Genomic DNA, 14160 nt, shown 5'->3' with positions numbered 1-14160 from the left:
GGTGAATAACGACTGATGGGAGAAAACAATGTAATCCAGAGTGAAGGTGAACCTATTATAAACAATTATACAGAAAAAAAATAAATATTTTGTAAGAAAAGTTATGTAGAAAGGACTGTATAATGGGGACAAAAAAATTTTTTTTATGTAGTTAAGGTTAAACAATATTTGTTGTGTGGGCGGAGATTAGAGTTTTGTAAATATTACTTAAATGTTCAACATCTTGTCTAAGATTAACCGAATTGGTATGACCTACAATGTTGCACATTTCTAATAACAGTCTTCTATAATAATTGTGTTCTTCGCAAAGGATGTTTGTGTTGTCGTAATTAAAAGTGTGTTGTTTATCGATACTATGTTTCGTTAGAGCTGTGTGACGTTCTTTAATCTCATGTATGTTGCGTTGGTGTTCTCTAATTTTAGTGTTGAGATGTCGACCAGTTTGACCTATGTAGACTTGATTGCAGTCATTGCATGGTATTTTATACACGACATTAGATCGTTTGCCCATGGGGATCTTGTCTTTGCCTGTATCAAAAACTAGTTGTAAATCTTTTGAATTTTTTCCAACAAACTTGACATTATATTTCGCGAATAAGCGGTTAAGAGCAGAGTCAATATTATTGTCAAGTATGTTGTTGATGTAGGTGCGTCTCTTATTAATTTGTTGGTGTAATAGGCCATGAGGGTAATCGTTCCATCTTAGTACATTGTGTATGAGTGACAGGTTTTTTTCCACGAAACGCTCCTACATCAACAACATACTTGACAATAATATTGACTCTGCTCCCGCTGAAGATAACAATAGACCCGTTACTACATATATCCCCATCCCATATGTATCCGGCCTCTTTGAGTCACTTAACCGCTTATTCGCCAAATATAATGTCAAGTTTGTTGGAAAAAATTCAAAAGATTTACAACTAGTTTTTGATACAGGCAAAGACAAGATCCCCATGGGCAAACGATCTAATGTCGTGTATAAAATACCGTGCAATGACTGCAATCAAGTCTACATAGGTCAAACTGGTCGACATCTCAACACTAGAATTAGGAAACACCAACGCAACATACATGAGATTAAAGAACGTCACACAGCTCTAACGAAACATAGTATCGATAAACAACACACTTTTAATTACGACAACACAAACATCCTTTGCGAAGAACACAATTATTATAGAAGACTGTTATTAGAAATGTGCAACATTGTAGGTCATACCAATTCGGTTAATCTTAGACAAGATGTTGAACATTTAAGTAATATTTACAAAACTCTAATCTCCGCCCACACAACAAATATTGTTTAACCTTAACTACATAAAAAAAATTTTTTTGTCCCCATTATACAGTCCTTTCTACATAACTTTTCTTACAAAATATTTATTGTTTTTCTGTATAATTGTTTATAATAGGTTCACCTTCACTCTGGATTACATTGTTTTCTCCCATCAGTCGTTATTCACCTGTTGACACAATTGGTTCAACCAACAATATTTCGTTAGACATGTAGAACTTAATTATAAAGAGCCTACCTCCACTTCATTGACACCAGTGAATTAATTTCATTGCTAAACAGACCTTCTTTAATAACCTTTTAACACAATGACATACTGACTGTGAAGAAACATAGTTCTTTAATCTTTTTAATTAATGACTACCAACTATTAACTCCCACATATAAAATAACTTGAAGATTGACATTGTCTACCGTCACTCAAAAGAACACTGTTTCCACCAATTGTAATTGTGAATTCGACTACATCTTAGTCCACTTACTTAATTCAAAAGGTAAATAACACTCAAAAACATCCTTATTTCAATTAATCATAAGGTTCTTACTATCAACAATATATAATAGCTCTAAGAGTATTACATCTACAATATTTAAGTCTGATTACTTCTAGTACTATTATTTATTTTACAAAAATCTTTTTGTTATTTTTGACAGTTTAAAAAAATAAATCGTTCTGAGAAGGGTCCATATCAGGGTCGAACGTTAACTAAAAATACGTTTTCTTAATTGACCGATCACCAAGACTCTATAATAGATTACATACGAGGTCGAGAATTCTTATTCATCACTGAGTATTAGAATCAACTGTACATGGCGTTAAAATTAATCACCTTGCGAAAAGTTTTAATTTTTTATACTTACCTTTTCGTACATAATTTACCAGCACAATTCTTATACTCTCCATAGTAAGTCGTCAGGTTTTATTTATTTCATTGCATCGGTTTTTGGCTTATAATATAACTTCGGGTTACACTTCCAGGTTTTTCACAATTTTCCGCGAAGTTTGAAAAATTTTGAATTTGGTAAACGTGTACGGCACATGAAAGGGTTATTTGAGTGCTGTATCAGATGAAAAAATTAACTCATAAAATCTCAAACTAGTGACGAATATTCCTCAGCATTAATTTTTCAAAAATGATCAATTCATCTATTCGCTTTTTAAAAGCACGCAATAAACAATTTCAACAAAGCCAGTTCGCATTCTATTGTGCTGTGCATATTTTACTATTAGGCTGAAAGATGAAAAGGTTTAAAACAAAAACACGATAAATAAGTGGCCGAAAATTGAAATGCTTGTTTTAAAACCTTCTGAGTTGGTTGGTTTTAGGTTTTCTATTGAGTTTCAGTGGAAAATCCAACGGGTATCGCAAGTATTGTAGACATACCTATAATCTTAATCAGCCATCATGAGAAAACCGGCTTTTGCACTGTTTCAAAGATAATTAAATTATACCTAGAAAAGGTATTGAAGATCGTGGAGTAAGATGAATCCAAGAAGTGTATCAAATATACAATACGAATATTAAGTATGTCAACAGACTTATACGCGCATAAATATATAGACTAACTTTACAGATTTTATTTTACAGAAACATTGTACCCTATAATACGCTGAATCATAAAAATTTCCGTGCCTCATGAAATAATATGCATACGTAAGTGCATTTATTCAAAATCCAATCGTTAAGAAAACATTGAATTATGCAAAGACTTGACATCCTCTTCGCGTTGCACGGCACGTTTCTTCTCCTTTTTATACAGTTCATAATCTTCATCATCCGTAGGTAATTCATACCTACACAACGGGCAGGAATTGGTCTGAAATAATAGAATTCAAATTTATCAATCGTATTGGTATTGAAATAATTTCGTGAGAGTCGGAACTGTTGTTTTTATAACAAATATTTTCAAATCTTCGATAATGCCTACCTTTTTTAACCACGGTGTAATACATTCGTTGTGAAACGAGTGACGGCATGGCATTGATTTAATTGAACTAGCAGCGTCGAAATCTTTTAAGCACACGGTACACTGTTGGCAATTTCCGTCGAATTTAATATCCTTCAGATTGGAAATTGCCTCTTTCGAAGCCGGAGGAGGGAGTCGCTCTCCTAGTCCCAGCTCATCCCACATTCCAAAATCTCTCAACAATCGCGCCATGTGCAAGAAAGAATTTGGCGCTTCTCCATCTCTCAAAGGTGTCCAACCCATTTCCTCAAAGTAGTCTGACATCTCGCTGTATAACGTGTAACAAACGACACGCTTAGTCGGTTTCTATAATTTGACTACATTTCACCTTACCTTCCAATTAATTCTAGTTTTCACTGATGAGTTTCACTTTTGACACTTGTTTATACGGTTGGACACAGTACTGATGATTGTCATCGTCGTGGTCATCGTGCATAGATTATTATTACTGCATCGTACATTAGTCAGGATGTATTGTATACTTTTAGACAATGTCATCGCCACGGAAAATGCGATTATCACACTGACATCGCAACGTAACTTTCCGAACGCTTACAATCGATAGGAGTTGAATAAATTCAAACGTAAAAGCTGGTTTACAATCAATACAAATGATTCGAATGTTCAGCCAATAGAATACGAGTAGGATGTTCACGGGAAAGTTGAATATATTCTTTAGTCAACGGTTACGTCTATATATTGCGGTGTCGTGGAAAGTTCACGCTCGTTGAAAATCGGCCTTAATACGGGACGAGCTTGTCTCACATTTTCATCGGTTCCGTCATGTGTTTGGCAGATTTTAAGCTTCAAGTATGAATTGCGAGCATTTAATATTGGGCAAACGATTTATTTAAATACATATGATGTGAATTCTGAAGCTTTTAACATAAAAATTCTACTGTTACAGAACTGAAAACGAAAATATGCAGCTTATTCAAGGTTCCCGCCACAACGAATTGCCAGAAAATGGAAGACATACTCACCACCTAGAAGCTGCACATGATCTATCTGTTTATTCTTAAGGTAGTAACGGATACAAATATTCAAATATTATAGTTGTATCATTACTAATTACAATATATTACGAGTATACATATATTTTCGATATATTTGAATATATGTCTACAGGCGCAAGACCGGTTCAGCGCTTATCAGCTCGACAGTTGTCGCCTCGTAAAAGTGCTGCAGTGAGCCACAATCTTCTGGCCGTTCATAACTGGTAATCGAGGAGCCCAAACACTTTGGAAAACGAGGATTCTTCAAATCGTAACGTATACATACATTACTTGAGTAGTAATCGTGACTATGTCGTAGCGTTCTAGCATTTACAGCAGTGAATAGCTAAACGATTTGGATATCGGTAAATGAAAACAGCTCAATATAAGTGACAACTTTTAATATTCCAGAATAGGAGTTACCTTTTTCAATCTTCTATCTTAGATTGAATTTGTCAAATCGATACAGTTCAGTCGGATATTCAAAATCAGTAATCGTACGTCGACTCCACGTACTAGAATTTTCGATTCCTTTTAGAAGTGTCGTTATTAATTATTGGCTATTGACATGTGTTTTAAAATCAGCACTTTTTTAAACCATAATAGCATTATACGAATGGACAATTTTCATTACGCGTATTCGCAATATTGTTATTCATTTATGTATGTGAGTGGGATTTCATGCCGTTGCATCCAGCGTCAGATGGTTACCATTGCCAATTTTTATGTAACTTAATAATTGTACGATCACAGTTCTATCTGTCAGCGAAAAAGACAGACACCGTTTCAGTAACGAAACATTTAGTTCCTTTCTGATCCTCCGTAGCTAGTTAAATTTGCACCAGATCGCATAAACTTTGAATTTGGATCTAATTGGAATGAATCTTATCTTACAAGCAAAGACTACAGTACAAATCGAATGTTCAAGTTACGAATGGACTTCAATTAGTATCTACGGACTTTGTATCTCGAGCTGAGCATTTGACTTATAACTTCTCCTGTCACAGACATAATATGGCACTGTGAGTATTACAGGACCTGTAGGAAACAATTTCATAGGCTGTACAATGGACATAAAGAGAAAAATGCAGGGGAAAACAAATATGAAGAAGAAGCAAAAGGTCAAGTGGTGGCAAAAGTTAAGAGATGCAAGAAGATTACAAAGAAAAATCAGTGATATGAGAAGACTGAGAAAAAAGAACGATAACAAGATTCTCAATCTCAATTATGACCTAAAAAAAGAAGCAGAGGCAAACAAAGCAGAAAAAGTAGAAGAAAATAGAAGCATGAGAAAACTTCTTTGCACGTCTATTAAAAAGTGTTTATCATTTATCTTAAATACTCACAAATAATCGACACCTTCATCTTAATACAAAATTACTATTTGACGAAAAACGTACTTTATTTTCATACTGTATTCGGTAAAAATTAAAGGATCTTCAAAACGTAAGAGCACCATATAAAAAGTGGCGTCTAAATGTGTTATATTAATTCTGCAGTACAACGTCTCGTCCGAGATAGACTCCAACAATAAGAGTATCTTCAATTACCTTCATTTAAGTATTCTCCGCTGAAGATTAACGTATGCGCAATCTAAGTCGCTCAATTACCAGAAAGAGCTTCGGTTGAAGGATAAAAGGTTCGGAGCAATTGACAGCGTTCACGATCAACATAAAGCGACTTACGTTTCACAACCATTTCCTTTTCTATGTCTCGTCTTGACTGTATTAAACTGCTGGTCGAATTCTCTGCTCGCTTCAACTGTCCCAAAGTAGCAGACACGCTCTCGGAAAGTGATTTTACCTCTTCGATAAGCCTGCAAATACGGTAATATAAAGTCACGGGAACCAACACACATTTTTATGTAGAAGAGTAGAAGAGAACTCAGTTGCAATGAGGAGTCAAGTTCAACGTATGCGTCATAATCTAAGCTAAGCGTAATCGAAGTTTCTTTGAAACGTGCCACTAACATCAGAGTTGCTGTTTCGGTCAAAAATGTTTGTGATCACTACATTTTAGCCGCTTGTCTCACAATTGCGTGGATGGCAGCTGGAAGTACTTAGTTGGCTTTGGCGATCAACCAAGAGATTCGTTTAAACTGATTGACTTACCCAAACTGAGGAACATCACGACAATTTTCAACACCATGACGAAGTAATCTTTTGTCTAGTCGTGTCTGGGCGCACTTCATCGCACCGTCCAATTTTTTTGACGCATTGTGCATCTCATCGATCAGAGTTTCCGTGTCCGAGAGTTGCTGCAAGTCCTGCGGATATTTTACATCGTAAATGAAGTTTGATCAACTATAGACGAATTGGAGCGAGATGATCACAAGTTAAAACGACTTGCCTTGTACAATTCTGCCTCCAACCGTCTCAAAGCTTGCTCTTGTAGCTGAATTTGCTGTGTCAATGTAAGATCCACGCGGTCCGCCTGATCACGAAGATCCTTAACCGCTTTTTCGATCATTGCGTCGACAGTCACTCGTAGTGTGCTTGATCTTTGCTTTGCAGTGTATCCTTCAGCAAGTACTTGCTTTGTCGAATATTCGTAGCCTGATGGCGATGATTGACTACAATTGTAGGTTTTTATTCGGTTATATCCTTTTCGTTACCATGAACGGGTTGTTTGGAAGTATCGATCCGTATAGTACTTACTCCGGTGGGATTCTGGTTGATCCCGCTTTCCAAAGAATAGTATCAGACTGGCTGCCCAGCCCCCTTGATTCCGTTTCAATTTCGTAAGCTTCCTTTTTTTCCGACCAGTCGAACTCAACACGCCGCTTCGCAGTTATTAATTCTTCGATTTGCATTTTTATTTGATCCAACAACCTTATGTAGACGTCTCTAATTTCCTCGCACAATGACAATTCCTGCAATAAAAATGGGAGATAAATACTTCACGCAAGTTTTTTCACAAACGCGTGAATTTGATGCTCAATTTCTTTACTTTGGTCACTTCTTCTGAAACCTGATCACGAACGAGGTCGTTATCCATGCGAAAACATCGTATGCGCATCATGTCTTTGCCAATATTTTCCACTACCTGCAGTACAGACTTTCCACGCATTGTTCTTCTTCTTACTTCTTGCACTAGGTCGATTTCTTCAACAATGTCTGCTATCATACGTTCAAGCTCTACGGTCCATCGATGGATTGTACCAGCCCTCGTGCTGAGACGTATGTTATTGTCCATTTGATTTCTATCAGCTTCGGCATAGGCTCTCGATATGCTACAGAGAGCATTAAATCCTGCCGTCCTATAAATGAATATAAATTTTTCTTGTCAATACCTAAGTGTCTTAGGAACGAAAGGTGTTGACCAAAATCGAAAACGACTTGTGAGAAGTTAATCAAAAAAGTTCCGAGTTTGATCAAGATAATGCGAAACTAACTTTAATCCTGCAAAATCAAACCAGTGAAGTAATTCCCGCATGAGTTTTACTTGGAAATGTAAAGGAATCAAGATAATCTCCATGCAAAGAAATGACAAGAGGAAAAAAAAGGAAATTATCGTACGTTGCCACTTGAATCCCATCGTGACAAGCTGCAGAAAGTTTTTTATTGTGTTCATTCCATTCGTTGGGACTGAATCGTGATAAGGAAAAGTTTTCGACTGCCGGACGAGTTCCTGTCAGATCCCCCAAAGGGGTCCAATACTCTAAAGGAACATTTTCTCCATGTCCTGTTGGTACCGGGCCCAAAGGACCTGGTGGAGCGTTTCTTGCTCTTTCCAGGGCAATGTTGTCTCCATCACCTTTCTCCGTCTCACATTCCTGCTGTGAGTGATTTGATGATTACATTGTGTGGTGACTATTACAAATGAATCTCCAACAAGCCAACAAACATTAAACTGTGACTAAGTTGTGGATATGACATACAGTTTGAATCGCTGCTTTTGCAGGGCACGGATCTATCCTAGGACAACCTTCTGGTTCACGCAAGTTGGTGTCAGTAATGCCATCACCTGTGGGATTATCTATCACCTGCTGAATTAGCGATGGTTCTGTGGGCTTTATGGACTCATCCATATGTGATTTGGCCGTGATTGCATCTAAGCCTTGTGCTTCACAGCAATTGTTGGATTCAGGCATTTTTCACAGGCAGCAATTTTATATATTCAAACAGAAAAAGTGGTACTCTGGTGAAATGACTCGTGGTTATCACAAGGTGAAAGCGCTGTTGAAGCCTCTGAGCATATCAGAATCGTTTAACCTCCATTCGAATAAGGATAATCAGCAATCAACGGTTAATGTAAGTTCTAGATTTAATTACAATAGATGGAAAGCGATGATACGATCAGTTCGAGAAAACACAAAAATTGTACGATACAGCTGAATAACAGATAACCTCCGCTCCTTCGATGAACTCGAAGTTGTTACTATAGACTAGGTTCAGAGTGAGAAATAAAAAAAAGATTATCATCGTGTCATTCGCTATCGAGTGAATCAGTTGTTATTTTGGAAAACGTTGCCGAAGGTGGGATGGAAGCTTCAATGAAACAGTACTGCCTAAAGCTTAGCCAGATTAAACCAAACCAACTTGAGCAGACAAAGGTACAAGGGATTTACCGCAAAACACAAGCTTTCGCACGCAACATACTCCACACATTCCGGTCACAGAGGATTCAAGGTTTAGTATGTAAATCAAGGGTGACTACACATGGAACGAAAGTCAATAGAGACTAGATACGAAAGGAGATATTCGAGAATACACCGCGACTTTGAATCATCAAATAAAAGTTCTATTCAAATAAACGTATAACAATAGTACATTGGTATGTAAAAAATTAACAAAATCGTAAAACTCATTTAAAAATTCTGTAAAATTGACTTATATCAAAAATGATTTAACCAAGAACCAGGCTCAGGAGTGTCCTGACAGAGCCACCGCTGAAGGATAAAAGGAACGTAAGAGCTGTCCTCGATCACGGTCAATGTAAAGTGATTTCCTTTTGACAATTATCTCACGTTCCAAATTGCCGCGAGCTTTGACCAATCCCATCTGCGATTGTTCCGCTCTTTCTATCTGGCCCTTCATCATCGTTATGTTTTCTCCCAGCGTTTTCACCTCCTCGATTAATCTGTATAATCGGTGATAATTTAATTTTTGTTGAAAACCGGTGTAGTACCAAAGACCATGCGATAAATTGAGTTGCAGTTTTAGCTACGCTTACCCAAATTGCGGCACATCGCGACAACTTTCAACATTGCGTCGAAGTAATCTGTTATCCAAGCGACTCTGGGCAACTTTCAATGTATTATCTAGATTTTTAGTGGAATCCTTTAGATTCTGGATAGAATCCTCTACTTGAGAGATCTCATAGAGACACTGCGTGAAATAGAAAAAGGAATATCGTGTTTCAAAAAATTGATAAATTCCACGTAACTCTTTACGTTTTACTTATATTTGCCAGATATGCGTACCGTGACGATTCCTTGAGGCTGATTGAGAATAAGATGCGAACGACGTTTCACCGGCAGATGGAAAACCGAAGTTACATCGTTTATGCAGTAAGTACCCCAGATGTAACTTTAGTTACCTACCTGCCAGCGAAGCGTCGTCCACATTTATCACCCTCAAGGAATCCTCCCAATATAACTCGATTTATCAAATTCTCACCCTGAGTAATTCCTTTTCGAGACGTTCGCAGCATTGCTGAGTTATGCTAACTTTTTGGGCCAATGCTGCGTCGACTCGATCAGCTTGAGTGCGAAGATCACGAACTGAGTTCACATAAATTGAGTCTAACGTTGAGCGCAGAGTCGCTGATTTTTGCCGAGTTGTTTCAGCCTGGGCGAGGGCTTCACGGGTCATGTGCTCGTATCCAGCAGGTGTTGATTGTCTATGAAAGAAAAAGGTAATTACAGTACATCCCGTACCGAAATATTAAGAGTTAAATTATCACCGTTAACGTTGGACTTTAGACTTACTCGCCTGGAATTCTTGCAGCACCAGCTTTCCATAGAATCAGGGGAGAATCATTGGTCAGTCCTATGCATTGGGCGTCTATTTCATAAGCATCTTTTTTATCGGTCCAGTCAAATTCTAGTCGTGTCTTTGCAGCCTTGAGTTCAAGGGCTTGTCTCTCGATCTGTTCTTTAGTTCTGCTCAGAAGCTCCCTGATCTCAGTGCACAGGCCAAGTTCCTAAAGTTCAGATAACGTTCAAGTTGTGAATTTTTGGTCAGACCTTTCAGAACAAGTAATTCTGGGAGACAGAAGAGTTATACTTTTATCAGTTCTGCATCCACATCGTCACGAACGAGATCAGGCTCCAGTCGCGTGGCTCTTAGCTGAAGGAATTCCCCGGCAATCGATTCTGGAATAGTCAGAACTGACAAAGACGCTCTTACTCGTCGATACTCCACTTCCAGTAGATCTATTTCCTCCGTCATTAACTGAAGTTCCCGTTCCAATTCGCTTTTCCATTTAAACACCTCACCGGCTCGCGTCATCAACCTTTCCTTGTTCTCCTGTTGCTGACTATCTGATTCTTTGAATACCCGCTGTATACTGTTCCTACCATTATAGGCCGACAATCTGTATAGTTGTCGAACAAGGAGGTCAAGGTTACTTCTCGAATCATTAATTCCAACAGCAACAAAATATCGCTTAAAATCATATTCAGAGAGAGAGAGAGAGAGAGAGAGAGAGAGAGAGAGAGAGAGAGAGAGAGAGAGAGAGAGAGAGAGAGAGGGAAGGTAACTTCGTATTCTCACTGAGCATCGTGTATCATTTTGTTGGACTCTTGGAAGAAGGTCTGGTTGTGCGCTCTCCATTCTCCAGGGCTGAACTGCGTTATCGAATACCGGTCGCAGATCGGTCTCAAGCCGGTAAAACCTCCTTGTGGTGTAAAAACTGTGCGCCCAGTTGCCCAAGGACCCATCGGACCCATTTCGCCGTCTGATTTCGCTGGTATAGAATCTTCGGGTTGCGGGAAGTAAAGAGGTGGCCTTTCGCCATCACCGCCACTGTGACCTTTCAGGAAATCCATCATTGGGCAAGGATCGTTTTGTTGTGACTATAAATTATACAGAGGAACGATCAGCATAATATGCCGTCAAGGTACAACACACTCAAAAATTAAAATCACTTTAGAGCTATATATATATATATGTAAACAAATATGACGAGGCCTATATTCACCTCATCATATTACTTCCTCACTCCTAAATTTGAAATTTCACCGCACAACAATGAGCGCCCTTGGCAGCTTCATGGTCAATAGCACATGCGTGTAAACATGAGCGAATACAGACGATAGAATGCCGAGAGCATGTGATGGATCAGTACATAAGCTATTATCAGCGGAATCATACGTAGAAACGGCAGAACGAGAGGAAATTAAGCTGTAAATGTCGTTTCTCCATTCACAGGTAATATTATTTTTATTCAACGTAGAATATAAGTACGTAATGTAAAAAAAAAGTAATGTAATGTAATGGTACACGAACCAATAAACTCCATTTACAGAGAAACTCATCGCAGCTTCGACTAGGTTAAAAAAGGATCATTATATATATTTGTAGGGATTCACTGTTGGGTTGGATTTTCAGTGAAATTATATCGTTGTTTTCTATAGTCAATTGCAGTCGTGGGACATTATAGCCCCATGACAATATTTTGATTAAAAAAAAAAAATCTCTTCAAATCAGGAAATCCAAATATTGCACGACAGAGATGATGAGAAACATAAGACATCGCGAGGTCTTTGTCTAACTTTTTGTTAATTTTTGCATGTAACTCTACTTATTATGTGATTCGTTTTGATTAGGCTTTAACGAAAGACTAGGTGGGACATTTAAAATGGGATTTGAAACAACCTGCAATACGATATTGAATTTCGATGACACCACTCAACCAAAAATTTTTATCCGAATTAGATAACAATTGTGCTTGGTAATACGGTATTGTTCCGGCTTTGAAGACATTAGATCAACAGCCCAGGTATATAAATTTAGGACAGTATATGCAGCAATACGTTTTCAGTGAACGGCAATTATCGCATCACCATGTCCTGAAGACAAAGTTGATTGCAAGCATTTCTGAAGAGAGGCGCTTGCACCTTTTCTTAAACCCAGTAACAATAAAATACTTCCAACACTTGCACACCATTGACAAATCACCTATAAGATTTCGTATATTTACCTACCGAAGGATTTCTCGATGGCCCATCAGGGCACGGTTCGGTGACTGGACATCCCTTCCGGTCGTTCGGGACTATCAATGCCTCCTGAAGATTGCCAGTAGCTGCCATGGCACACCTGTCATCTAAACATTTACGCTGCAACATTGTCCGTAGTCAACAGTGACAAAGATTGTGTGGTTGAACTGATACGTCCGCAGAGCTCGGAGCTGAAACTAACCGACTCAAGGTGTGTTTCAGGTGGAATGGCCGTTGGCAACGAGGATGGTACTGTACCTGGTGGAATCAAGGGTCTCGACGTATCGACCCTGCTTGAATACTATTTCCAAGCCTGATGCTCGCACGTGCGCTCAACAGCCCCGCTACTCTGACGGCGTGAGCTTACTGCCGTTTTGTTAATATCGTTATGACAACTGATATGACAGCCGAGAGTGAGGTATGTCGTTTTTAGAAACGTTTGGCAGATCGAAAAGTTGCACGGAAAACATTTTGACATCGCGGTGAAAGTAATTAAGAAAAGCTGATTATAAAAACGGAAAAAAAAAATACCGGATAAATGGATCTGCTGTGAAATGTTGCTGGGTTTGCGAAATCGTTAGTTTCAATCAAACTTTAGATTTTTTTGTTACGATTGAGAGAAGATGCTCATTCGCAAGTAAATGGTCAATATTTTATTCATTTTCTTTTCGTATCCGCAACATTTCTGATAAAGATGAGTTTTCGAAAAATAAAAAGCAGGACTTCAATCGACGATTATGACAACCACGTGCATCGATCTATCCACACGAAACACTCCATCTGTTAGAGATCCATACAGGATCCACTGCTTCGTAAAAGGTTCATACTCATGGTGGGTCTCTAATAGACATCTACATAAATGGACAATATCTACGACCATGTTAAAGAGGATGATGATATCCATTGGATGTCAATGAATCTCCACGCCTCAATTGAAAGTACCATGGAAAACCACGAGGTGGCGAATGGTGGTTCTTCTCTCTCACCACAAATGAGAGCTCCAAATTATATAACCACCCAGCAATTCTAACGTCTCGTTTACTCCGAAGTTGATCCGGCATTTATTGTACTTTACTATTTACTTAGTCATTCTTGAGTGTCTAGTCTATATTGTTCAGACCTTGGTCATTTTCGCATGGGGCAAAAATGTGCACGTGATGGTTTCTAATATATTTTGTTATACGTCCATTAGAGGTAATTGTTCCATGTGGGTAAATGGTATGGAACATTACATTTTTTTCAAGTTTTCATTGTGATTTCTTCAGTGTTCGTTTCTGTGTATCTGTGAAAATTTCTGTAAATATTTGTGTCGTATACGAAGTGGAGATTTTTTATACGGGTTTAACGGCTCCGCAAGTGTGGATAGAATACTGTTTCTTCCGTTTTAAAATTAATTTTAATAAAAACTGACCGAATAAAAATTTTTAAAATCTTAAATTTTCGGTTTCGTAATCGCAGTTAAAAACTCGAAAAAGTAAAAGGGCGCTGCGTTTTCTCCCGGGGTTGGGTTCCTCCTTGATTATAGATAAACATATCGTCGTGGGATAGACAATTACCCATATTCAGCTGAAATTACGAGGAGTGGTTAGCTAGTCCGGTAGACGGTCTAACCAAACAGTGATTAGACAGCTAAGCCGAGGGTAACCGAGTGGAAGGGTGCCCGATAGATTCTCCGCTTCCACACTTCGACACTTCTGAACTTGTGTACTTTGATAATACGCATGCAGATTCAGGTT

General features: G+C 38.2%; 2 protein-coding genes and 1 long non-coding RNA gene across 4 annotated transcripts; 1 reads left to right on the top strand and 2 right to left on the bottom strand.

The window, feature by feature from the left end:
- Positions 1 to 1269: 1269 nt before the first annotated feature.
- On the top strand, positions 1270 to 12933 carry LOC124297907 (uncharacterized). 2 transcript variants are annotated; one of them, XR_006906684.1, is made up of 4 exons: positions 1270 to 1791; positions 4173 to 4288; positions 4394 to 4531; positions 12647 to 12933. It is a non-coding gene; the product is annotated as an uncharacterized LOC124297907 (long non-coding RNA). The 2 variants fall into 2 exon arrangements; XR_006906683.1 differs by lacking the exon at positions 12647 to 12933 and having other exon boundaries at positions 1276 to 1791; positions 4394 to 5909.
- Positions 2855 to 3795, bottom strand: LOC124297894 (E3 ubiquitin-protein ligase RNF181-like). The gene is made up of 3 exons (XM_046749268.1): positions 3599 to 3795; positions 3227 to 3533; positions 2855 to 3115 (listed from the first exon to the last, which is right to left on the bottom strand). The coding sequence occupies exons 2-3, from the start codon at positions 3527 to 3529 to the stop codon at positions 2981 to 2983; spliced, it is 438 nt and encodes a 145-aa protein (XP_046605224.1). The 5' UTR covers positions 3530 to 3533; positions 3599 to 3795; the 3' UTR covers positions 2855 to 2980.
- On the bottom strand, positions 8970 to 11306 carry LOC124297865 (tektin-4). The gene is made up of 6 exons (XM_046749212.1): positions 10980 to 11306; positions 10491 to 10800; positions 10193 to 10407; positions 9882 to 10104; positions 9436 to 9590; positions 8970 to 9342 (listed from the first exon to the last, which is right to left on the bottom strand). Exons 1-6 carry the CDS (start codon positions 11255 to 11257, stop codon positions 9126 to 9128), a joined length of 1398 nt encoding a protein of 465 aa, XP_046605168.1. The 5' UTR covers positions 11258 to 11306; the 3' UTR covers positions 8970 to 9125.
- Positions 12934 to 14160: the final 1227 nt, after the last annotated feature.

Source organism: Neodiprion virginianus, chromosome 1, assembly GCF_021901495.1.
Source record: "Neodiprion virginianus isolate iyNeoVirg1 chromosome 1, iyNeoVirg1.1, whole genome shotgun sequence".
NCBI classification, from domain to species: Eukaryota; Metazoa; Arthropoda; class Insecta; order Hymenoptera; family Diprionidae; genus Neodiprion; species Neodiprion virginianus.
This window is presented reverse-complemented; position numbering and strand designations above follow the sequence as displayed.